The 26635-nt window shown below is 44.1% G+C and overlaps 1 protein-coding gene across 4 annotated transcripts in view; it reads left to right on the top strand.

Moving 5' to 3' along the window:
• Nucleotides 1-26635, top strand: part of Pigu (phosphatidylinositol glycan anchor biosynthesis class U) — an 82768-nt gene that overhangs the window by 54408 nt on the left and 1725 nt on the right. For 3 of the 4 annotated variants that reach the window (XM_021640511.2, XM_060383006.1, XM_060383007.1), the window contains 4 exons: nt 1127-1281; nt 2969-3112; nt 5248-5372; nt 12945-13087. In XM_021640511.2, coding sequence (XP_021496186.1) covers nt 1127-1281; nt 2969-3112; nt 5248-5372; nt 12945-13087 — 567 coding nt within the window. Of the gene's footprint in view, nt 1-1126; nt 1282-2968; nt 3113-5247; nt 5373-12944; nt 13088-22782; nt 22857-26635 lie in introns of those variants that run through there. The other variant, XM_060383005.1, reaches the window with a different exon arrangement.

The following is a 26635-nucleotide window of genomic DNA, read 5'->3' on the forward strand; positions in this document are numbered from 1 at the left end:
TCAGTGTATATCCTTTTTATTTGTTTATTTATTTTTTGGTTGGTTTGTTTGTTTTTGAGACAGGGTTTCTCTGTATAGTCCTGGCTGTCCTGAAATTCTATAGACCAGGCTGGCCTTGAACTCAGAGATCTGCCTGCCTCTGCCTCCCGAGTGCTGGGATTAAAGGTGTGTGCCATCACCTCCCGATTTCTTTTTATTTTTTGAAAAATTACATTTAAAATTTTATTTGTGTGTGTGTGTGTGTGATGGCATATACATGCTACAGTTCATGTGAAGTGGTCAGAGGAAAACTGTCAGGACTTGATTCTCTCTTCCACCTTGTAGATCTTCAATTTAGTCCAGGCTTGGTGGGAAATACTCTTAGTTATCAAGTCATCTTGCCAGTCAGTGTATATCCTTCTATAAGGATATAAACTTTGATGCTTAAATTCCTACATATATATAAGTAACACATAATATTGTTAGATGTAATTTCAAGAAAGCATAAATGTTTTCATTTTCTGTTGATCACATGGCAATTTTCTGCTTTAACCTTACGTTTGAGATTTAGCTATGTTGAAATATAAGTGCAGTTTATATGTCATCTGCCATTGTCCTGTTGCTCTGAAGTTCATGCTCTCCTCCTGGTGCAGAGAGTGTCTTCTCATGGGTATTTTGTGTACAAGTCTTCAGGACAAATGCTGGAATAGTTTTAGTAGCTCTCAGGCAGAGGATGCTTTTTTTTTTGCTTTTTCAAGACAGGGCTTCTTTGTGTCGCCCAGCTGTCCTGGAAGAGGATACATTATTAATACTTTTTTCAAAATGCTTTGTGGTTTAAGAAAAGAATCATCATTAGGCGGTATCAGCACATGCCTTTAATCCCGGCACTCAGGAGACAGAGGCAGGCAAGTCTCTGAGTTCAAGGCCAGCCTGGTCTGCAAAGTTCCAAGATGGCCTGGTCTATACAGAGCAACCCTGTCTCAAAAGAAAAGAAAAGAAAAGAAAAGAAAAGAAAAGAAAAGAAAAGAAAAGAAAAGAAAAGAAAAGAAAAGAAAATTGTGTGCCATGGCTTGATTTTATAGGAGGGATCTTTATGAATAAGCTGTCCTTGGTATCCCTAAATGTCCTGTTCCGGCCTTTCTCCTAGCGGCAGTACATCCCTGTGAAAGTGAAGAGCAAAGCCTTCTGGATCTTCTCTTGGGAGTATGCCATGATGTACGCAGGAAGCCTAGGGGTAATAGTCTGCCTCTCCTTCTTCCTTCTCAGCTCCTGGGACTTCATCCCTGCAGTCTACGGTTTCATGTAAGTATAGACTTCACTCAGAATTTCCGGAAGCTAATTTGGTTTTCAAGCTCATGGTAGAGTCAGGGGGAGAAAACTATGCAGGCAGCTTGACAGCAGGGATCCTCATAATTTAGGATATCTGAGAGCTTCTGATGCCTGGACTGCGGTCCTGCCCCTGGGGCATCTGATTATGCAGGTGTGAGGTAGCCCAGGAGGTAGCAGATAAGGATGTCACATTGGGAATGGACTCAGGAGTGGAAGAACTCTTGTCTGCAGCCCTGGACTGTTTCCCTGTGGTCAGTTCTGAGCATAATAGCTTAGTCACTTTGAGTTCTTTGTGTTTTGCCTTGGATAGGCATCTGTGATGCCTGGTGAATAGATTTTCCTGGCTTTCTTTCCAGTGTGCCAAAAATTCTGTTCTATTTCTCGTTATTCAAAAAAGGAAATGTCATTGTGTCAGAAATGTCTGTGTCAGAAGACACAGACTTAATCTAGGCAAGCATGATGGCATGCACCTGTAATCCTAGGAGTTGGGAAGTGGAGCAGGAGGATCAGGATTGAATGTAATCTTTGGCTATATATTAAGTTCAATTGCAGCCTGGGCTGTATTACATGGACCTTGTTTCAAAACACCATGTACACAGACGCGCGCATGCACGCACGCGCACATGCACGCACGCACGCACGCACGCACGCACGCGTGTGCGCGCGCACACAGACACACAGACACACAGAAACAGAGCTCAGGATGTAGTCTAGTAGCAAGAGTGCCTTTCCTGCATTCTAGAAGTCCTGAGTTCCATCCTCAGCACTAGGAAAAACAAGCAAATAACAACAAAATTGCAAATATTTGCTTGTGTGTGAGAATATACTCAGGCAGCATGCGTGTTTAGAAGAGCCGGTACAGCAGCCTATTCTTGTATGATTTAACTAGAAAAAAGTCTTCCAGATAAACTCACAATTTTTAAATGAGTCTTGTAGCCCTACGGATTTTCACACAACATGCTGATGGGTTCTGGGGCCCTTAGAAAACTTGGTTGCAGGTTCGGGCATGCTATTTTCTGGCTCCTGCTATGGGGCTGTGGAGCAAGAGTTGGGAGGAACAGCAGGTTCAGAGAGCTTGTTCCTCTGGGCAGGTCTTTCAAATGCCCAAAATAGATTTTGTGTACTTAAGTCCATTTCCTCTTACTGTACTGGGTAGCTCCTGATTGTAAACTGGCCTAATGTGGAAAAGAGGGGCTGCTCTCTTGATTTCTAGGATGGATCCCTTTTTAATTTTAGATTCCTTTAGCGTAGCTGGTTTTTGTTTGCTTGTTTTTGGTTTTATTTTTTTCCCCTCGTGTAGCCCATTCTGACCTTGAACTCAGTATTCAGCCAAGAATTATTTTAAACTTCTGATCTCCTGCTTTTACATTTGTGCTTAATGTAGTCCTGGGGATTGAACCCAAGGACTTGTGCATGCTAGGCAAGCACTCTATCAACTGAGCTGTATCCCCAGTCCTTAATTAGTATGTATTATAGCTTCTATTGTTTGCATCTTCAGCCCTGTCTTTTGTAAATTATCTGTTGTCTAGATATCTAGCGAGTTCTTTACACCTTTAGAGGAATGATAGCACCCTTGGTCACCCAGTAGTGAGCTAAAAGCAGAGCAAAGCCAACCATTTGTAACTCTGCTCTTTTCTCCCCTGTGTTTTCTTAATTGCAGACTTTCTGTTCCAGATCTCACTCCAAACATCGGTCTTTTCTGGTACTTCTTTGCAGAGATGTTTGAGCACTTCAGCCTCTTTTTTGTCTGCGTGTTTCAGATCAATGTCTTCTTCTACACAATCCCTTTAGCCATCAAGTTAAAGTAAGTATGATGATCCACTGCTTATTTGTCCCCCTCCTCTGTGTGGCCTGACTGTGCCTGGCAGCACTGGCTTTTTTGGTCAGCTCAGCAGTTTTGAGTCACACACAAGTACAGGTTGCGAGGAGGATGCCTTTGGAGCCCTGGGGACCCCTGTTCTCACCTGGAGGTGCTTGGACCACCTTTTGGGCAAGACCAGAAGTTACACTGAGGATGTCTTTGGAAAAAGTGTGTCTGGTTTGATGTTCTTGATCAGCAGCACAATTATGATTTATCCCCAAGGGACTCTAGTTGGCATGTTTGGGAGGCTAGGCATTTTTATTTGATGTGCATTGGTGTTTTGCCTGGATGTATGTCTGTGTGAGGGTGTCGAATTTCATGGAACTGGAGTTAGACAGTTGTGAGACATCATGTGGTTGCTGGGAATTGAACCTGGGACTCCTGGAAGAACAGCCAGTGCTCTTAACCGATGAGTTATCTCTCCAGCCCCTGCACAGCACTTTTTTAATCTGGTCAGTTTCCCTCAGATGTGGCTTTCTGTGTAGTTAGTTCCCATCTATAATGTAAGAGCTACCATGTACTTGCCAGCTCTGTGAAATGGGTAGATAGCAAACTCAGCAACTTGGATGCCAGTATTATCTTCCTGCCGTCACTCCATTTTATAGTTGAGCAAATGTTGCTCAGAGAGAGGGGACAGTTCTCCTAGAATCACACAGCTGGCAAGCAGTGGAGTGGGATTCAGGCAGAGCTTGTCTGACTCCACAATCTGCTCTCATCTCCTTGGGCCACACCAAGCTCCTAAGGAGAGCACTTGTGGTGGTTCAAAGGTGCCCCCATCACCTGGCTTCAGAGGACCTGGCAAAGTCCTTCACAAGCCAGCATCTAGTGCCAATGCTTGTGTCAGGGCTATTGAGAGGGCTGTATAACTGGCTTCTTCCTACTGGCTTCCCTTTAGCTCTTGGTCTGTTCTCAGAAGTGACTGTAGGATGAGCTGTGTCCCCCATCCTCTCCTGACTTCGGCTGTGAGACCGGAAACACCAAGGAGGGGAGCATGATGTGTTAGGAGCTCTGCACACAGACAGCTCCATCACTTCTTTGAACTTCAGCTTCCTTATCTAGGAAGGACAAGGGACAGGAATCTCTGCTTGGAGGGCTGGTTGTGGTGCTGTGAGGATTGTCTGAGATGATGCAGGAGAAACTTTGCACAGAACTCAGCGTGAAAAAAGGCTCAGAAGATTGGAGCCATGGCAATTTATTAATTTAAAATCAGTTTCAGCCATTACTAGTTCAAAGTCCCCAAAATTCACTTCTGAGACAGGCATGTTAGCTGCCTATAATCCCAGTATCTAGGAAGTAGAGGCAAAAGGATCAGGAGTTCAAGGCTAGTCTCAATTATATAGTGAGTTGGAGGCTAGTCTGTGCTATGTGAGACATTATCAGAAAACAGAGAGAGAGAGAGAGAGAGAGAGAGAGAGAGAGAGAATGAATTTTGGTGCCTGAAGAACTGAAAATGCTGCATATAAAGGTCTACATATTTCTCTTACTATATTGCCACTAAGCAAGCCATCAGCCAGCAGGCACTTCCTGACAGGGGACTTTACTGAGAGAGGCTGCCTGATTTCTCTAGCAAAGCAGTCATTTATTTAGGCTAAGGGATGCTAATGCCCCCACCCCCAAGGGTTTCTCTGTGTAGCTGTGACTGTCCTGGAATTCTCTCTGGCTGCCTCTGCCTCCTGCGTGTTGGCATTAAAGGTTTTCACCACCACCATCCAGCTAAGGAATGCTAACTTAATTTGCTTTCTTGCTTTGGTTCCTGGGGGGCAGGCCCAAAGCTAGTATAGATGGGAGGTATCTATTGATGGGCAGTGTCTCTATAAACCAGCTTACTGGTGTTTGTCTGGTCTTCCTTGCCACATCTGGGCAGTTTTTTTTTTTTAATCTCTGCATTTTATTATTATTATTATTATTATTTTATTTTTTATTTTTTGTTCCACTACAGTGGCCTGGCCCATCCATGCAGCCTTTGCCTGAAGTACCTCTGGGAGCATTTTTGGCTTATGTGGTGGGATCAGGAGTCTCTAGAGTGGGCCTGGCCCCTGCCTAACCTCTCTGCCTGTTTGTCTTTCCTGCTGCTTCAGGGAGCACCCCATCTTCTTCATGTTCATTCAGATTGCCGTCATCTCTATCTTCAAGTCTTATCCAACTGTGGGGGATGTGGCCCTCTACATGGCTTTCTTCCCTGTGTGGAACCATCTCTACAGATGTGAGTATTCTGACTCTCTTCACTGGGGATAGATTCAAGTCCATCTAACTCCTAGGTGAGACAGCTGCGAGAAGGGAATTGACACGCATTTACTAGGCACCTGTTGTGCTGGCAGCGCTGAGAAAGAGAAGGCAACCTGAAGCACGCATGTGCCTGTGTGCCTCGTGGTTGCTGTAAGCAGTGATGGAAATACAGATAACCTGCCATTAATAGAGTACTTGACTTTGTACCTGACCATTGTTGTTCATTTTGTCTGTGCATCAGCCTTTGAGGTAAGAATCTCCTTTATGTAGATGAGAAAACTGAGGTACAGAAAGCTAGAGCCACTTGTTCAAGGTCACATGTTTGCTAAATAGCAAGACTTGATTGCAGCCTAGCTCTGTGGGCTTTGCCCAGTGTGTTCCAGCCTCGATTTTCGTAATGACGACTGTGTCCAATTTGTATTCCAGTAGAGTAGTTACTAATATTATACAGAGACTAAATTTTTTTCCTTCTTCTCTCCCCTACTCCCAGTTTTTTTGGTTTTTTTTTTTTAAACAGGGTCTCACATTGCCCAAACTGGCCTTAAGCTCTCTTTGTAGCTGAAGATGAGCTGAACTCCTGATCCTCCTGCCTCTTCTCAAATCTGGGAATTCAGGTGTGTACTACCATGCACAGATTTTTTCCATTGGGTTGTTTGTTTGTTTGAAACGGAGCTTAGATTGTAGCCACCGCCAGCCTGAAACTCACGGTGTAGCCTATCATTAGAAGCAGTCATCCTGTCTTAGGTTCCCGAATACTGAGAGTACAGAGATGAGCCGTGGTGCCAGCAGAAATGAAATCTTCATTTAAATTCAAATGCAGGAAGTCACATATGGCCAGTCTTTCTATTGGACAATGGCCAAGCTTCCTATTGAACGAGTGCAACTCTAGCCTCAGGCTGTGAACCTTAGACTTCCTGCTTCCTACAAAGACCCCTCTCAATTCTACCCATCTCTCTGGAGGCTCCCTTAGAGCAGATATCCTCTGCCCCTGTGTTTCTAGTACCCAACATGGATCCTTACACAAAAGAATCAGCAAATGTATGTAGACAGGCTTTTGAAGCCTTTCTTTGAAGGAAATAGGCCTAGTTACCCTCCTGGTTCTCTTCTTCCAATGGGAGAGAAACTGACACACAGCCAGCTGTCAGAAATGAACTCCAAGTGCAAGCTTCCGAGGAAGTTAGTTGTTGTTTTGGGGTTGTCTGGGTGTCAACCAGGAAGTGAAACTGAGCAGCTGCGTGTAGGAAACTGACCTGTAAGTGCAGGCCCCAGAGGGAAGGGAAACAGCTAAGTGGGCAGGCCAAGCCCAGGACAGGTGTGACTCCTGGGCCTGGAGGAGTGATGACCAATCTGAGGTGACCAAGAGGAGTTAGCATCTTCTGCTTGTGACATCCTCATTTCACAGACAAGAATCACCCAGTGGTGAATCATGAGGCAATCAGAGTGTATGGACAGGCCTCAGTGCGTGGGAGGGTAGGGCTTCAGGCGCTGGTCTTTCCCTCTCTGAAGCAGGTTGTTTTTCCTTTGCTGTCTGTCCTGCACAGAGTATTGCCCTTTCTCAGAGGCGTTGTGTAGCAATCTCACATTGCTGACCTGAGTTTGTGGACAGATTGGCTACAGTTTGAGTCTACAGCTTGCCTTTCCCAGGCAGCTGTTGTGGGAGCCTTTCGTCTCCATCTGTCAGATGAAGAGAGTAAGTGGAGCATCCTGGCATGGATCTGTAACCCCAACACTTTCAAAGGCTGAGGCAGGAGGATAGCAAATTTGAGTTTAGTCATGGCAGTCCCACAGAGGGAGACCTGTCTCAAAAGTAAATGTATTTTTCATGGATATTTTTTAAGTTTGAGAAAGAAAATATGTTAATAGTGCTACAGTTATTACCAGTAATAATTAACCAGGAGCATCCCCTGCATATTTCCACTATCAAAGCTTTAAGCTTAGCAGTCAGAAGCATTGAAATACATATAAATATATATTTAATATAAATTCTTAAATCTACATTTATATTATGTTTACAAGTATAATCAATATAATCATAATTCTTATTTAAATGTATTATAATTAATATATAATAATATAATATATAATACACATATATATATACACACATATGTGTATTATATATATACATATATATATATGTGTGAAACAATCTGTGAGTTCAAAGTCAGCCTGGTCTACAGAGCTAGTTTCAGGACAGCTAGGGATACACAAAGAAATCCTGTCTTGAAAAACAAAACAAAAACCAAAACAAAACTCTTGAAATATATTATTTTATGCCCACAGCCACAGGAATGATGAAGCAGAGAAGGAGGGGTTAGTTTCCAGAAACCTGGATGATCTAATAGGCTCTATTAAGTAGAGGCTGTTACTGACTGGTTGGCAAGGAGTTTATAGAGACAGCTTTTCTGAAGTTCGTGAAGGAGTGAGTAGTAGCTGACACACTTTGCACTGTAGAGGGACTACTAATGTTTGGGACTTGTCATCTATGAGTTATTATACTCACAAAATGTCTTTAGCCTCGGCCTTGGGCCTCTGAGTAGATGTTTGTGAAGTCTTTTGTCCTAGGTGAATATAATTAATATTGTAGGATATCCCATTGAAACACTAGCTGCCAGTATTAAGTTCTCACCTCACCTGTTTTCTTGTATGGGCCAGTGGGGAAGAATAGAATAGGCCCTGTCCTAGATGCACCTTTAATCTGGGCACTTAGGAGGTTGAGGCAGGTGGATCTCTGAGTTCGAAGCCAGCCTGATCTACAGAACAAGTTCCAGGATATCCAGGACTACACTGAGAAACCCTGGCTCGAAAAACAAACAAATAAATGAATCACAGCCATTGGTCTCTGCAGCCTTGGGTCAGGATGAGTCAGACAGATGCATACTTGTGGTGTTAGAGAACAGCCTGCTGGCAGAGTTGGTGCCAGCCTGCAGTGGTCCAGCTGCAGAGCCAGCTACCACAGGGCTGGAGTTGAACATGTCCTATATGTTTTTGTTTTTTAACCATTGTGTAAAGGTAAATAAATGTTGATTAAAATTCAAATAAATTACAAGTATTATGCTTTAAGTTCCTTTATGTATCTAGCATGTAATTTAAGAGAAGAAATATGTCTTTGGCTTTTGAAGCCCCGTAATTCCCTCTGTAACCTTCATGATGAGACCAGATATGTTAGGTGACATTTTATTTTGAATGCCTGAGGCTCGAGAGGGAAAGGTCCTTGTCAGAAGTTCCTGTTCTTCAGAGTGGTGCCACAGAGTGGATAAGCCACGCAGTGACTGTCTGGGGAACTTGACTCCATCTGACCTAGCAGGTCTGATGAAGGGTGTAGGCCCTGGTCATCTCTGATACCTCCTGGTGCCTGGAACAAGCTGTCCTGTGCCCCAGGTCCTCAGTTCCATCTGCTCTGGCATAGAGCTTTAATCTGCCAGCCTTCCAGCCAGCAAGAGTGAGTAGCAGTTCCCTGTTCCTGCAAAGGTCACCACTGGCCTGAATCCAGCTGGATGCTGGTGAAGGTCTTCCAAGCACATCAAAATGTCTCTTTGCAGCCAGAGGCTGCACTCATGACCTCTTTCATTTTTGAACGCAAGTCTTTTTCCTGTTACCCCATCTGAAGCCTCTGTCTCTGGCCAGGGTTGCAGAACCAGGAACCACTTGGGCTACCAGGCCCTACAACTCTTATTCTAGAAATAGTATATGCTCTTTTCAGCCGTGGGATTTATAGAAGATGAGAAAGAACCACTGAGAAATGAAATCTAGCATCAGAGTGGATTTGTTCAGATTTGTTCTCTTTCTTCATAACATCAATCTAATAATGCTCATTGTAAACATCGCTTTTTCTGGGCTTCTCCCTAGATACAGGAAGAGACACAGACTTCCCAGGGAGGTCTCAGGGCTTTGGCCTGTCAGTGTTGACCATCAAGAGTCATGGAAAATTTAGATCAGAAAAGGAAACTTTTCAGGCCTCCAGGCTAGTGTTCAAATTTCAGGATTTCCTACACCACTAACATTTGAAAAACAGCAGATGGTAAAGTTACCAGCTTTTTATTTTGCTGGCTGATGAAATAATCAGCTACCAATATTTTCCCCCATTTAAAAATGCTTTTGTTGTTGTTTTGAGACAGTGTCTGTGTAGCTCTGGCTGTTGTACACTCATTGTATAGACTAGGCTTGCCTCAAACTCTCAGAGATCTACTTGTCTCTGCCTCTAGAGTGCTGGAAATAAAGGGGTGTACCACCCCACCCATCTAAAACGACTTTTTAAACAATAATAACAAATGAAGGGCACTTACCCTTTTTATAAAGACTGGGCTATAGCTGGGCATGTTGTTATATATTTGGAAGGTGGAGGCAAGAGTATCAGGAGTTCAAGGTTATCCTATCCTAGGCTACATATCAAGTTGAAGGCCAGCCTGGGCTATATGGGTCCCTGTTTCAATAAGCAAACAAAATTAGTGAACTATGTGTTGGTAACACTTAGCTTTAAAAATGACTTCAAACCACTTAGTCCTATTAGGTCACATGTTAGTGACTGTCAAGAGTTCAGTCACTCAGAAAACTTACAGAACCTCTGTGTGTGCCACACCCTAGGTACTCTGAGTTCATCTTGGTGAGGTTCCCTGTTTTTTGTAGCTAGAGTAGAGAATTGTCTGTCATCCAATCCCCTGCTAGTGGATGAGTCCAGCACAGTGTCTCTACCCAGTGGTTGTAGAACTAAGACAAGTGACCTGGGATTGTCTGAGTTTTGCAAATCTCAAAAAGTTTGGTTTAGAAAATAAATTTTTCTGGGCATGATGGCACACACAGTGAATTCCAGCACTATAGGGGAAGAGGCAGGTAGATCTCTGTTTCAGCTTCAGCCACAATAAAGCTTGAATGGTCTGTAGCCCAAGTAGTTCCTTGTTCAGTGACCCCAGCCAGAAACAGGCTAGCCAGGGCTATATAGTGATACCTTATCTTAGGGGAAAGAAAAAGGAAGGAAAGAAAGAAAGAAAGAGAGAGAGAGAGAGAGAGAGAGAAAGAAAGAAAAAGAAAATTGATTTCTTTTGAGTCTGGGTCAGAGAAGAGGGAGGAACAACACTTCATTAAGGGCCTGCCAGGGACCACGCCCAATGGAAATAATTTTTTTATGTTGTTTGAATTACTTAATTTAAAGTAATATTTATTCACATTTAAAATATAAGAAAGTATAAATAGAAATAACAGTGACATCTACTGTCAGATGATGCCTATTAAATTAAAACAAAGTGAGTACCCTGTGGTAGGCAGAATAATTCCTTTTCTCATAGCTCTCAACAATGTCCACATCATAATTTCCAGAACCTTGTATGGCAAAAAGGGACTTTACATTAGTGGTTGTAAAATGAGCTTATCCTGGGTTATCTAGGCAAGCATAGTACAATCATAAGGGTTTCTCAGAGAAGAAAGTTGGAGGCTGCAGAGTATGAAGACCAACTATGCCTCCTATTCAGCTTTGCTGTGAACCTAACACTGCTCTAACATATAAAGTCTACTAAACAAAGAACAGGGAAAAGCAAGGCAGTGGACAAGGGAGGCCGAAGAGGTGAGCATGGCAAACTCTGAGAAGGCTTGGGTCCTTTGGTGCTGGTTTGGAAGCTGTAATGGGTGTTATAAGCTGAGGAGTGCAGGCCCTCAGCTTATAAGCTGGAAAGGGTAAGCAAGTAGATTCTTCCCCAGAGAATCCAGAAGGCCTTGAATGTGGCCCAGAAGACCCATTTTGGACTCCTGATCCCCAGTGTGTAATGGTAAATTGTATTTTTTATTTTGTTTTGTTTGAGACAGGGTTTCTTTGTGTAGCCTTGGCTGTCCTGGACTCATTTTGTAGACCAGGTTGCCATCAAATTCACAGAGATCTACCTGCCTCTGCCTCCCTGAGTAGTGGGATTACAGGCATGCACCACTGTGCCAGGCTGTAAGTTGTATTTTTAAAATATGGGGGCTGATATGGGGCCTGGAGAGATAGCTAAGATGTTGAAAGCACTGGCTGTTCTTCCAGAAGTCCTGAGCTCAATTCCCAGCAACCACATGGTGGCTCACAACCATCTATAATGAGATTTGGTGCCCTCTTCTCTTAAGCAGGCAGAACACTGTATACCTAATAAGTAAATAAATCTTCAAAAGTGCTAATATGGGAATTGGCTGTAGCAGCAATGGAAAACTCATACAGTAATAAACATGCCCAGGTTTTTTTACATACCCCTTTGCTGTTGATGATTTGTAATTTGAGAGTTTCTTATGTAGCCATTCTCCTCAACTTTCCTCCCAGGTTCTGGGAGACTAGATATTTGCCACCCTATCTGACTATTACATGTCTCATTTAATTCACTTAGCAGACATTTTAACCCCAGTTTAGAGTTAGCTAAAATTTAGAGAAACTAATAACAGATGAATTTTGCAGTTGTTTTGTTTTGAGATAGCATCTGTGTAACCCATGCTTCCCTGGATTTATAACCAAAGCTGGCCTCAAACAACTCATTGCCACTTCCATTTCCTGTGTAATGGATTTAGAGGCATGGGCCATCACATTGTGCTGGACAGAATAGGATTTTTAACCCATGTTTCCCTTAAAGCCAACTCTTTGTGTGGCCACCGTCTGTGCTCTAATCTAAACTGGAGGCTGCCTTTCCAGGTCGTTGCTAGAGGGCCTCAGTATTCTTCTGGAGCAGGGAGTCATATAAGAAAGAAGGGCATCAAGAAGAGATTTGCGGTGGAATGGCCCAGTGCTTAAGAGTACTTGTTCTTGCAGAGGATCCAGGTTCAATTTCCAGACCCACATGGTGGATCACAACTGTCCATAACCCCAGTTTCAGAGAATCTGACACTGTCTTTTGACCTCTGTGGGTACCAGGCACACACGCAGGCACAGACATTTGTGCAAACAAAATCCTCATATACACAAATCAATAAAATTGTGGTTTGTTGTGGCATGCACCCAACACCTGGGAGGCAGTAGCAGGAGTATCAGGAGTTCAAAGTCATGTCTAGCTAGTTTGAGGCCTGCCTGTGCCACATGAGACCCTGGTTTGGGGGGATTGGGAAGAAGAGAGATTTGTAAGTCATCTAAGGAAAAGTAAATGAGGGTCACTTAAAGCAAAACAAAACAAGCATATGAAATAGTGTGCTTTAGGCCCCTGTAGGCTATGGCAACTGTGGAACTCTAATGCTGGTTCATGTCCTTTGCTCATCCATAAGACAACATGTTTTATCCCAGTGGGGGCGGGGGTTGGAGAGTAGGAGACCAGTGTCTTCATGAAATGGTCTCACTGTTACACCTAGAATCATTCACAGAATTGCTAATTGTGGCTAGTTTTCTGGCAAGCAATCCTGCAGTGGGAGGAAAGTCTCCAAATATGGACTCCCATCATGAGCATGGGGAGCTATTTGCTCCCCATGTGCAGTTTGCCTCCTAGCACACAGTATTTCTGGGAATGCCCACCTTTGAGCCATTTGAGCTGCCCTCTGTCCTGTGTGAATCACAGCAAATACAGTATGTGAGAGAGCGAGTGTTGGACTAACTGACCCTCTGTTTTTGCAGTCCTACGGAACATCTTCGTCCTCACCTGCATCATTGTCGTCTGCTCTCTTCTCTTCCCTGTCCTGTGGCACCTATGGATTTATGCAGGAAGTGCCAACTCTAATTTCTTTTATGCCATCACACTGACCTTCAATGTTGGGCAGGTAAGAGCTGAGGGTAGCAAAGCATCAGGGGTTCATTTTGAGTCTCACGCTGTCACCTGAGGCCCTGGATTCCCATCCTGTAGTTTTGAGCATGCCAGGGCAAGGGGGACCTGCTTCTCTGTCATTGAGCTCACTTGGGTAGGAGGGATAGAGGATAATAGTGTGAAACTGAATCTGCTGAACCTGTATTGGGTGCCAGGCTGAGCGTTGCTTCCTAAACCCTTACAGTAGATGTAGAGAGTATAGTGTTACCCATTGCTTACAGTAAAGAGGCTGAAGCTCTTCCCTCTTGGAGCCAAGAAACAAATTCAGATAAAGCTCTGCTTCTGAGGTGCCCCACTTTCATAGTTGTGCCTTGGTGGCACTAACAGTAGGTACATCAAGGTGGAGTACGGTGTGAACTGGTGAAGGGTCAGACAGCCCTGTGGATTTTGAGGACAGCAGAAATCCTCAGGCAGGGAGCTCAGGAATAAGATGGATTGGCTGTTGGGTGAACAACAAAAGAGCAGTGTTTCATCACCGAGGCTGCCTTCAGAATAACTGTGTAGTCAAAGATGACCTTCATCTTCTGATCCTCCTGCCTCCACCTCCTGAGTTTCCACCATCCCTGACTTATGCAGTGCTGGAGATAGACTTTAGGGCTTCCTGGTTGCTTGGAAAGCATTCTAACAACTAAGCTGCATCCTTAGTCTCTGCTGTTTTATTCTTTTTTTGTTTTTTTGAGACAGGGTTTCTCTGTGTAGCCCTGCTTGTCCTGGGACTCAACTCTGTGGACTAGGCTGGCCTTGAACTTACACAGATCTCCCTGCCTCTGCCTCCCAAGTGCTTCAATTAAAGGTGTGCACCATCACCACCCAACTATTACTTTAGTCTTTAAAGGGATTCCCAAGTCTCACTCTGAATATCTTGGTTTACTAAGGAAAACAAAGTCAGAGACTTACACTTGTAGTTTCCTGGAGGTCTGGAAAGTCCTCTGTGGAGTTGCCCATTCTTCTTGGAGTTCTCACATTCAGCCTATATGTTCTTTAATGTCAGCCTCTGCCCTCATTGCTGAAGTCTTCAAAGAGTCAGTTGTACTGTTGATCACTTTAATGCCATTGGCATAGCCAGGCATTTCCTTGCATAGTAAGTGGCATGGAAGCATAATTGGAGAGATTAATGGTGTTAGAGGATAAGCCAAGGGAAGTTCTTGTCTCCAGGATTGGCAGTTTGTGGGAGGGGTCACGGAGAGGAGCTTAAGCTTTTTCTAGTATGTTGATAGGACTGGTGTTTCCTGTGTGGATGTTGCTAGAGGATTTACATCCAGTTCAACAGCACTTGCTGTATGAACAACAAAAAGAGGTCTCAGCCCTAGTGACAGTTTCTGATGGTGAATGAGTAGCGTCTCTACCTGTGTCCTATGAGGGCAGAAATCTGCAGGATTCAATGTAGTATCTGAAATAGCCCAAAGGCTGTCATGGCACTTGTGTTTACCAGAACTCTTTCCTTTTGCCTACATCGGGGCTTGTATGTGATGATCTTGGACCTGCCTCGGCAGGGGGAGGTTGGTGAGCACCACAGAAATAGTCCTTAGCCTATTGTCTTGACTCTTTAGTTTTGCTCAAGAAATGAAATTGGCAGTGTTTATGAGGCAACCATAGGACTTGCCAGATAACAGATTTGTCTTCTATGGCTGCCTCTAGAAGAGGAAGTTTTCTTAATACCACGGGGCTGTTTGCAATTCATCAGGCGCCATCAAAAGCAAGAAAAACTTAATTATTGGAAAAGGGATTGGGGTTGAGCTGAAGACCAAAGGCAGGAAGATCAAGTATAGTGGTAACTGAACTACAGAGAACAGCCACATCCTGGCATCATTTCTTACCTTTAAAAGTTAAAAAAAAAATTTTTTTTTACTATTCTAGGAGGTCAGAAGAGAGCATCAGATTTCTTATAGCTGGAGCTACAGGTAGTTGTGAGACACCAAACATACCTCCTGGGACTGAAACTTTGCTTCTCTGCAAGAGCAGAGTGCACTCTTGATTATTTAGCCATTTTCCAGCCCCCTAACCTTGTGTTTTGAGAAGAGTCTCTTGCTAGGACTTGGGGCTTACCAAATCAGGCTAGGCTAGCCAGCCAGTACATTCCATGGATCCTCTCGGTTACCTCTCCCCACTCTGGGATTACAAGAATATGCTACCATGTTTCTGGGTTTTTATGTGAATGCTGGAAATCAAACACATGTTTTCATGCTTGCACAGAAAGTACTTTTTGATTGAGGTGTTGCCCCAGCTCCATAATTTCTTATATTTATTTTTTTTATGTGTTTGAGTGTTTTACCTTTCTGTATATATGTGTGCCATGTGTGTTCCTAGTGTACATGGAGGCCAGAAGAGGGCATAGGCTTGCCTATAATTGGAGTTAGAGATGTTGTAAGCCAACATGAGAGTGCTAGATTGAACCTGAGTCTTCTGGGAGAGCAGCCAGGGCTTTTAACCAAGGATCTATCTTTTCAGCCCTCATTTCTTCCCTTTTAAAAGCATTTTGAATGCATTTTTAATCACCTTAGTAATAAATGAATTTCTTGTTTTTACGGGAAAGAAGTAAAACAGAAAATGTGAATGAAAAGTAAAGTTCCAAGGTTAGGACTGTCGCTCAGCAATAATGCGCTTAAGGAGCATGCTTGAAGCCCTAGGCTAAATCCCCAGTGTGGAGGTCTGAGGGTGGGTGTGGTAGCACATGGCTTTAATCACAGCGCTGAGGCAGTGAAAGCAAGATCAGGAAGTCAGTGCCAGCTTGCCTATTAAACAAGTTCAAGGCTTTTCTGGACTACCAGTAAAGCCATCTCAAAACAAATGAGCAAACAAACAAATAGAAGTCTTTACTGGGATCTGGGAATGTACTCAGTGTAGTGTTTGTGTAGCCATCTTTGCTTTTGTGTTAAGGGAGTGTCCATGTGTACATGTGTCCTTGTGGATGGGCAGACCAGAGGTTGATGTTGGGTGTCTTCTTCAGTCACCTTTCACCTTATTTTTTGAGTCAAAGTCTCTCTCTGAACTTGGCTAGATAGGCTATGCAGCAAGCTCCAGGGCTCCTGTCTTTGCCTTCCCAGGTCTCTGATTAGAGGTGTAGCTCTTTAACATAGTTACTGGATTGAACTCAGGTTCTCATTCCTGTGCTTTACCAGCTGAACTGTCTCCTCAGCCTCTCTGTACCCCTTTTTGGAGAAAATGTCTCTCCTTCTGGCCTGCGGACTGGCCTACAGCATGGTATAGCTTGTGCTAGCCTCCAGCTCTTGGACTTCCTTCTGTCTTAGCCTCCTAAGTGCTGGAACTACATGTCTGAGCCACCACACTCGTCTTCACCTAGTCTTCTTCAGACCCTGGGTTTGCGGTCCGACACCACCAAGGGGGAGGAGGTAGGAAGAAAGGTGGAAAAGGAAAGGGGGGGAGAGGTTGTGCCTGGGGCCCATCCCTTTCCACCTAGAATAGAAATTGGTCATTTGGTCATGTATTCAGTTTGGTTTGTGTCTTTTAGGCTTTATACGTTTATAGGCAGCTGTGAGGACATATGTATGCAAGAACTTTTTGGTTTGTGTGAGTCAAAAACATCCTAATCTACAGCTGCTCTTGGAGTTGGTGTTTTTACATAAAACACTCATCTTGAGATAAAATTTTTAAGTTTTTTTTTTTTTCTTTCTTACGGGTATATTGGCACATACCTTTAATCCCAGCACTTGGAAAGCAGAGACAGATAGATCTCTGTGAGTTCAAAACCAGCCTGGTCTAATTGAGAGTTACATAGTAAGACCTTGTCTCAGAACAAACAAATCCAAGCAAATGGAATGGGAGAGATGGTTCAGCAGTTAAGAGTACTAGCTGCTCTTGCAAAAGACTGGGGTTCAATTTCCAGCACCCACATGGTGGCTTACAACTCCAGGGGATCTGATGCCCTTCTCTGGTTTATGTGGACACCAGTATGCACATGGTACATAGATATACATGTAGGCAAAATATTCATATACATAAAATAATAATAAAAATAATTTAAAAATGAAACAGTTTCATGTAGCCATGACTGGTCTCAAACTTACTATGTAGTTGAAGATGACCTTGATCCTTCTTAATCTGCCTCCTGAATATTGAGATTACAGGCATGTGCCACCATGCTGGGGACTGAACCCAGGTTTCATGCATGCTAACAAGCACTCTACCAACTGTGCTATATCCTCAGCCTATTGAGATGAATGTTTGCAGTGACTTCATCAAGTTTTTTGGGTAGGAGGCACTGTGATGTATTTGACCATGTAACCCTTTGCTATTGGGATTTGAGGTTGCTTCTGTTTTGCTACTTGAAATGTATTTTATATTCTTCCATAGTTCATATGTATATAGCAATGCTTTTAGGGTAGATTTTAAGTGGTAGGATTTGCCGAATCAGAAGGCATGTGGATGTTCTGTTTTTGGAAGATATTAACGAGTTGCTATTCAGACTGTGACTGTCAGCAGAGGTCCAGATGACCCTTACGCTGGTAGACTATTAGGCAACTACATACCTGTCCTTGGCCTTTGTAGGTCTAAGCTCTGACCATAGAGAGCTCCCTTGGGTAAATGCCTTTAGAGGCCTGCTGCCCTTGAGTTTTGCTGTTGTTGCTGCCACCACCATATCAGTAAAAGGACATATCAGGAGGGAGTATTTGTTTACCAGACTATCACTATAATCATTTCATTTATTGTTCTGAGCTGGGTATGGTGGCGTATAACTGTATTCTAATATTTGGGAGACTGAAGTATGAGGATTGCCTTGAGTATTTCAGGCCCAGCCTAGTCTATGTAAGAAGATTAAAAGAAAGTAAAATAAAACAAAAACGATTATTAACCTGGAGTGTTGACTAAAGAAAAGAGCCCCTCACCAGGAAGAGTATATTGCCCCTGTCCTTGGACCTGTGGATCCACTGAGTGCAGATATGGGACATTTAGAATTTTAAGTTTGGTGCCACCTTAGGCCTCTCATGAAGTTCTCCTGCCTTGTTATTTATTATTATTTATTTATTATTGTATGTGATATATATATGACATGTGTGATACATATGTGCCATGACAAGTGCGTGGAGGTCAGAGGACAGCTGGTTATCTTCTTTTGTCTTTTCATATTCTGGAGCTTAAACTCAGGTCACCAGGCTTACACAGCAAGCACTTTACCTGCTGAGCCAACTCACTAGCTCTTAACTATCTCTTCCTTGGCCTCCCTATCCATTTCCTTCCTAGCCGTGCTGTCTGCCTCCTTGTTAGACAGTGAGCTTCTCGAAGGCAGGGATCTACTTGCCTTCACCTTATAGGGGCCCCACCACCAGGTCAGTGAGTGCCAACATTAACGTCATTTTTATGAAATTGTGTTTCTCAGTTTCTCTCTTACCCTGGCTAGCATTAGAATAGTTCAGACTCTATTATATTTGTTTAATAAGCTTTACAATAACTGAGCAGTTATCACTCTATTCTTAACCCTCGAAACTAACCTGGCTTCCTCTTTGCCAGAATCCCAGATATACTTGCACTTTGTGGCTTTTTGTGCTCCAGCTCCTTCCCCTGATGTCTCTGAACCTCTGCCTATACTTAATCCCCTACTTCCTTCTCTAACTCCTCCCCTAGCTGGCAGGAAGTCCAGCCTATTCCCTCTCCTGCTCAGCGATTGGCTATAAGCTGCTTTATTGATATATCAGGGGAAAATTGCAGAGCACTTGTTTATACAATGCTGAGACAGGAGATTCTCAGAACAAGGATTGCAACCAGATATGGGGGGTATAGAAATCAGCATTTGAATTACACAATAACCTTATGCCTATATGTCACAGAGCAGTGGCTTAGAAAAGTATTCATTGAATGAATGAATGAATAAACAAACAAACAAACAAATCAAAGCCAGCTGTAGAAAATACCATGTGATTTGTGGTCAGATGTGCATAGTCGATGGAGGAGTCCAGTAAGAACAAGATGGTTTTCCTTTTGAGAGGCTAGAGAAAGCCAGAGGGGCTAAGGGGTAAATGGGCCCTTTTAGACTTGGAAAGCAAGAAGGGAAGGGGTGTGGTGGCTGATGTTTATAATCCCAACATTTGGGAGACTGATGCCAGAGGGTCCCGAGCTCCAAACCAACTTGAGCTTTGTTAGGGAAGTCAGGTTAGCCTGAACATAGCAAGACCTTGCCTCAGAGAAGAAAAAAGCTAGGGGGCAGAAAGGGAGCCTGAGGATGGGGGAGGAAAAGAAAGGTGGAGTAAAATTGTGCATCTGATCGAGGTCAGTTGCACTGTCTCCACCCTCTTCCCTTTGTCCAAATCTGGCTCCTTCATGTCCTCACAGCTGAGCCTGGTCCTGCTTTCTATTGGCATTTCTACTGAGATATCAGGCATTCAGGGACCCACACTCACTCTACAGCCTGTTCTCATGAATACCTTTCTATCAGGGAGAGGTATATTCCTCTGCCTTTCTTCTTTCCTCTCTGGTACAGGCAGATAAGAGCTGTTCTGTGTGCCAAATGGCCACAGATTCCAATTAGGTACCCAGAACCCAGACCATCAGTGTCAAAACCAGCTTTATTTATATAGCATGCATAGAACATCTTGACGCATTGAGTTTTGTTAAAGTCCTGCTCTGTTCATGTTGAAAGTGTCACACCCTATTACAGAATGAATGTGTGTAGATTATTAGTTACCCCAGCAGGTATCCCAGTGACTAAGGCTCTGTTCCCTCTCTTGGAGGCCATTAGGTATTTTCATCATGTGGTACACATCCTTTGGTAATTACCATTGCCTCAGAGTCAGTAAGAGGAAATGACAATAGTAAACTACCTACTGAGGCATTTTTGCTTGTGTGTGTATGTGCTTGAGTGTGAGAGAGAAGGTTGAAATCCACTGGTTGACTGCTTGAGTACTCTTACAATTTCCTCACTGGTGACCTTTGGCAGGTGACTTAACTTGTTTAGGTTACAGTTTCTTAGTCTCAGATTCCTGGGTGATAATCCCAAAATGGATGTAATACAACTGCAGGTCCTATTGTTGCCATCAACCACATGCTGCCATGTGAAACGTGAAGAAGAGTATGCTCTTTCGATACACACAGCAAACTCTAAGAGCAGTGTTCAGGCCCTAAATTACGAGGAGACAATCTCTTTTTTCTTTCCCATTTAAATCTTTAGACAGGGTCTCATGTACCCGGCCTTACCTCCACTCCTCATCCACCTGCCTCTGCTTCCCAAATTCTAAAATTACGGGTATAACAAATTGATCAGTGATGTATGTACACACACACACACACAGAACTTGCATGAATTTGGCTTTTCTAAACAAACAAACAAACAAACAAACAAAAAGGCAAAAGTGTTCCAGTCACCCTAAATAAATTTAAGAACAGAGAACACAGGGAGTCTTACCTTAAAACTATAATTAATAGTGGCTCATGCTTTAGGAGGGTTTACAGTGAGCTGGCCTCATGTGATCTTTTTACACTGGGTCATTTGCTTGTTTGGCCTTTTGAGTCTTTCTCCATGTGTTTACAAGTATCATGTACTCATGGAGAGTTTGTGTGTATGTATGTGTGTGTTTGTTATGATGAAAGTATCATATATATATGTATGTATGTATGTATGTATGTATGTATGTGTGATCTTCCATTGCTTGTACACAAGGGGAGCCTCCTATTTGTGTAAGTTCTGCATGAGAGAGCTCATCATGCTTCACACTGCTCTCTACAGCCCTTGAGGTGAATGAGACATAGCTCTCCTTCCACAGAACCCACAGTCTGGGAGAGAATGAAAAATCAACAAGCAGGGCAAAGCAGTGGGGCGGGGCTAGTGTAGTGCTGGGAGCATGGGAGCCAGTGCTGTGAATGCTTTTTAGGGGAAGTGGTTTCTAAATAGAGTTCTGAGGAACAGATAGTATCCAGCTGGGTTCTAGAAGGCAAGGGGAGAAAGAGGAAGGGGAAACCAGAAGAAGAGAGTGCTGCTATGTGCTGCTTGTGGCTGTATGGCACTGGCTGTGCTTTCCGACAAAGAATGAGAACATTTCAGGGTTGCAGTGGTCAAACCTCGTTGGCCCTTGGGGACCTCATTATGCTGAGGTTCCGGCTGAGCCATTAGTTTTCCACTAAGGATAAATGTGACTGGATTCAGACTCCACAAACTGTATGCTGCCAGGAAGAGATTTGCGCCTGGAATCCTGGTGTGGAGGAGGAGGTTGCTGTAGTCTGGTGAGAGGCTGTACTCTTCTTGAGTTCTTCTCCTAGAAGGTGGTTGTGAGGACTCAGTATGGTGTTGAACAAGAATTGAAAAGGGCCAGGTAAATAACAGTTGCTATTCTGGCACCATACTACTGTCCTACCTGTGATTTCCCTGGCTTTTTTTTTTTTTTTTTTTTTTTGGCGACAGTCTTTCTTACAGCTCAGACTAAGTGGCTGAGAATGACCTTGAATTTCTGATCCTCCTACCTCTCAGTTGCAGGGCCTGTGCTATCATATCCCCTTTCCCTGATGCTTTTCATTGTTAGAGTTGGAAGGTGAAGTTCTGTTTATTGTCCACCTCCCTTCCAGTGTCTGTCTGGGCGTGTGAGTAGGTGGGCTGAGGCTCCAGCTCCTCAGCCAGCCGCCAGCCTCCTCTGGCTTCTGCTAGCCAAGTCTCCAGGCAGGTGGCCAAGGAGGCAGCAGTTTGCCAGCTGTAGCAAGCAGTTGAAGTCTCCAAGAGTGTCAGTGTCTCCAACAGAAGAAGACGACATACTGAGGTGATTTTCTCTGTCTCCAGGAGGCTGCAGCCCAGAGGCTGCTTGGTCAAGGTAGATAACACCGTCGACTCTGAAGTCTCAAACTTATTTTGCCTTTTCCAAAAAGAACCTGGCAGAGTAGACTGTAGACTGGGAGAACAGCCCAGAGGGTATTGGTTAGGATCTGGCGTGTCAGCCAACCTGGGCCAGTGCCGGTACCAAGCCTAATAGGTGTAGTGATAGAAGAGCTCAGATTTGGGGATGTGGACAGGCAGGGCTGACATAGTCTGACTTTTCGCTAATATTTGTTGTCCTGGGTTATAAATGGGCCCCTCAGGAGTTGTGAAGTTCCTAAAGGGTTTGGCCAGGAATGGATACTTAGAAAATGTTTATTCTGGCTCTCTTCTGTCACATCTGTGCTGAAGCATGTTCTGAGTCTCATTTCAGTTTTGATTTGGTCCAATGTGGCCCTGTCTACCTCAGAGCCTACTCCACCACAGACCAGACATGTAGCCCTGGGCCCTTATGATTGCCATGAGGGATGAAGTCCAAGCCATGCCTGGAGGGTAATGCCAGAGACTAAGGCCAATGCATGCACCCAGAGTGTGAGCCCTGCACCAGGCCTAAGGCTCCAGAGGTGGAACAGATGCCACCTGTGGGGTTACCAGGAGGCTGCTGATAAAGTGGGCAGCGGGGAGAGGGAAACGGCAGAGGTGCATCAGTGCATGCAGGCGTGCACAGCACTGAAGATACCTCAGGAACCAGGTGTGCTCCAGAGGCCTGTAAGTGGAGCATCCCGGCAGCTGAAGCCGGTAGATCACAATGAGTCCAGCCAGCCTAGGCTACATAGTGAGTTCCAGAGCAGCCTGGGCCACAGAGTGAGACCCTGTCTCGAATGTGAAGAAAAACAAAACAAATTAAAAAAAAAAAAAAAAAAAAAAAACAAACAAACCCAAATAACCAAGAGCTCTTTCAGCGGCCAGGAAGTTAGATAAAGGAGACCCTCGTCCTGCACCCCTGCCAGTATATTCCTGTGTTGGTGCCAGATGTGGTGGTTCATCCCTTTAATCTTAGCACCCAGGAGGCAGAGGTAAGTGGACCTCTGTAAGTTCAAGGGAAATTGGTCTGCCTATCAAGTTCTAAGCCAGAGCTACATAGTGAGACCCTATCCAAAAAAAGGAAAAAAAAAAAAAAAAAGGCTGTGTTTGGGATAAAAGGAGCCCTATAGAAAGTCTGGAGTGTGGAAGTAGAACATCAGGGAGAGGCTGGGCGGTCAGTCACAGCAAGACGGGGAGCTCCCAAAATCAGGCCTCAGGGCTCTGAGAGTGGATAAACATGGTTTGGGCCTGTATGAACTAGGGAAGACCACCATGGTGGGCAATTAACTACAGCTTATTGCCCTCATTTTATACATGAGGAAAATGAAGTCTATGGAATGGGAAGTCAGTTACTAACTTGTGTGTGCTTTTGCTATTCCCTGCCTAGCTTGCTCCTGCTCAGAATAGGCATAGGGGCCCGTGGGTTTGCAGCTGTTGAGCAGGGTGACTCCCAGGTATCGTCTTTCCACTGAGCTGTATCATGAGCCACACCCCCCATTGTTGTTTGTTTTTGTTTTTTGAGACTGGATTTCTCTGTGTGGCCCAGCTGTCCTGGTTCTTGCTCTGTAGATGAGGCTGGCCTCAAACAGAGATTTTCCTGCCTCTGCCTCGCTGAGATTGAAGATTACCACTGCCTAGCTCTCCTTGCAGTCTTAATGGAAAGCCCCAGACCCAGGCTTTCCTCTGAAGAGCCAAGGTCCAGGCTAGCATTCTGTCCTCTCCCTGTGGCCATGGCACCCAGCCAGAGTTGAGGATACTCAAGACTGTGTGCCCACATGAGGTCGGGCCTTTTCTACGCTCTCTATTGCGTGAATGCTGACACACTGAACACCCGCATACCCACTACAGCAACCCCAGTAGTAGCACGGTGCAGCACTTGCTTGGTTACAAACGCGATTTTGGAATTTTACTTACTACTTTGTTTTATCAGCAGAGTCTCACGTAGACTTGGCACCTCCCAGGTGCTTCAACAACATGCCCTGCTCCTTTTCAAAACAAAAACATTGATTTTGTGGGTTTTTTTTTTGGGGGGGGCGACAAGCACATGCCACAGCACACATGTGGACAGGGTAGCTGTTAGGAGTCAGTTCTTTCCTACCACCATGTGGGTTTTGGGGGCAAACGCAGGTCATCAGGCTTGACAGCAGAACCCTCTGAGCCACCTCACCAACTCACCCTGGATTACTTTTAGAATTTATTTCAAATTGAAATGCTGACATCATTGCATTCCCTGCTAACTATGTCAGCATTTACATCATGGAGTAGAGTCCCCAAATATTTATTTACACTTCACTTACACAGAATTAATATAGTTGAAAATGCAGGTCTTACATGTGTATTTGCCAAAGGCACATTTTACCAGTTTTTCTGTTTTGTTTTGTCTTGTTTTTAAAATCAAGTCTATGTGTATTTGGGCAGGCAGCCTGGAACTCACTATTTTGACTAGCCTGGCCTTGAACTAGAAGGATCCCCTTCTGCTCTGAGTGCTGGAATTATAGCATTCTTCACCATGTCTTGTCTACCAGAATGTTTTTGAAGTCCTTTTTGTTCTCACGTACGGTAGTTTATGTGGACCAGGTTGCTCTCAAATGAGGATGACCTTCAATAGCTTGATCCTCCTGCCCACTTGCTGGCTACAAAGTAAGTTTTAGGCCAGCTTGGATTAGATAGTGAAACCCTGTCTCAAACTAACTAACTAACTAACGAACTAACGAACTAACGAACTAAACACACTGGGAATAACTCCTATACATTCTTACAAAGTGCTTGCTTAGCATGCAAAAAGCCCTGGATTCAGGCTGGAGATGGCTCAGCGGTTAAAAGCACTTTTGACTGCTCTTTCAGAGGACCCAGGTTCAATTCCCAGCACCCATATGGCAGGTCACAATTGTCTGTAAATTCCAATTCCATGGGATCCCTCACACACACATACATGCAGGCAAAACATCAATGCACATTAAAAAAAAAAAAGTAATGATTTTTTTTTTTTTTAAAAAGCCCTGGATTCAATTCCCAATGCCTCATCAAACATGCTTGATGAGGCAAACATGTAACCCCAGCATTTGGGAAGAAGAAGCAGGCACAGAAGTTCAAAATGATTCTCCCTACATAGGTCAAGGCCAGCATGGGTTTCAAGAGACTCTGTCTCAGAACAAAACAAACCAGGTAGAGAGGCATACAGCTTTAGCAGAGACTGGAGAGAGTTCCAGGACAGCTGGGGCTACATAGAGACCCTGTCTCAAAACAAAGCAAACAAATACACAAAACTTCAGAGCAGACACAGACAAACAGAAAGCGACCACAGCTGATTTTTTTTTTTCTCTAGATAAACCTTTTATTCTGGAATTGTCTTGGAGTCATAGAAGGTTGCAGAGATGGCACAGAGAAATCCTGCATGCTCCATTCTGGTTTTCCTGTGATGTTAACATCTTAAATTGCACAGAACTTTTGCCAAACTAAGAACCTGCCTGGGATATTACCATTAACTAAATGGGAGCCTTCACCGGGACTAAACTTCTCTAGTCATGTCCTCTTAGAGGACCAACCCAGGGGACCATGTTGTACTTGGTGGTGTCTATCCAGTGTCCTTTTCTTTGCATCTCGTCTTTATTCGTCACAACCTTGATAAGCTTAAGGAACACTGGGTAGCCCCTAAGTTAGGTTGGTCTGAGGTTTGTCATTCGACTGAGACTTGTTCTTATTGTTCCTTTGTTTAAAAAAAAAAAAAAATCCCAAGGTTCTGGAGAAATGCTTCAGCAGTTAAGAATACTTGCCGCTCTTGCAGAAGACCTGAGTCCTAGTACCATACATGGTGGCTCACAACCCTAACAGGCACATTCATCGTGGACATACATGCAGGCAGGCAGGCAAAACAGAGAGTAAAATAAATAAAGCTAAAAGAAAAAGTTAAAAATTATAAAAAAGAGAAAGAATCCTCAGGCCAAGCTCTCCTTTCAGTATCCTGTCAGAACATGCCAGCTGCGTGATTTCAAGCTGGTAGTAATTCTATGTATTTCATTTGCTAAGTTTAGTTTTGGGGTTTGTTTTAAAATACAGAATCACTCTAGCCCAGGCTGACCTGGAACCTGCAGTAATCAGCCAGGCATAAGGCCTTTAATCCCAGCAGTCAGAGGCAGGTAGATCTCTCTGAGTTTGGGGCCAGTCTTGTCTACATGGAGTTCTAGCACAGCCAGGGCTACAGAGAAACCTCATCTCAAAATAAATAAATAAAATAAAGCATATAATTCTACCCATCTCACTGCTGTCACCAAAACAGTATCAAAATCACTTCCCAGGGTTGCCTGCTCTCAAACCCTCTCCTGTGTCAGGCAGCCAGAGGTAGCTTTTCAAACCACAAATCTGATCATGTTACTACTTGAGTTCTCCCAACGGCTTCTCATGCCCTGCACTGGTGCCACCCCACGTTACATCATCTCCTTGTTCTGCTTCTCTCTCTCCCCTCTCTCTCTCTCTCTCCCTCTCACCCTCTCACCACAGGAGCTTTGCTGGTTCCTCTGCCTGGAACATTTTTATCTAGTCAGTACCTGTCTGCCTTTCAAGTCTGTGGTAGGCTCACCTACCCCAGATTAGGTCCTGACCCCTTAACCCCTCTGCTGACACAAACTCATTCAAACTGCAGCTTTACATTCAACTGTGTGACATGGTGGTAGGAATGCTGTTTACGCTAAGGATGGACCCTGAATGCTTCTGCCACTGGGGCATTTACCTGCA

The sequence above is a fragment of the Meriones unguiculatus genome, chromosome 4 (genome assembly GCF_030254825.1).
Source record: "Meriones unguiculatus strain TT.TT164.6M chromosome 4, Bangor_MerUng_6.1, whole genome shotgun sequence".
NCBI classification, from domain to species: Eukaryota; Metazoa; Chordata; class Mammalia; order Rodentia; family Muridae; genus Meriones; species Meriones unguiculatus.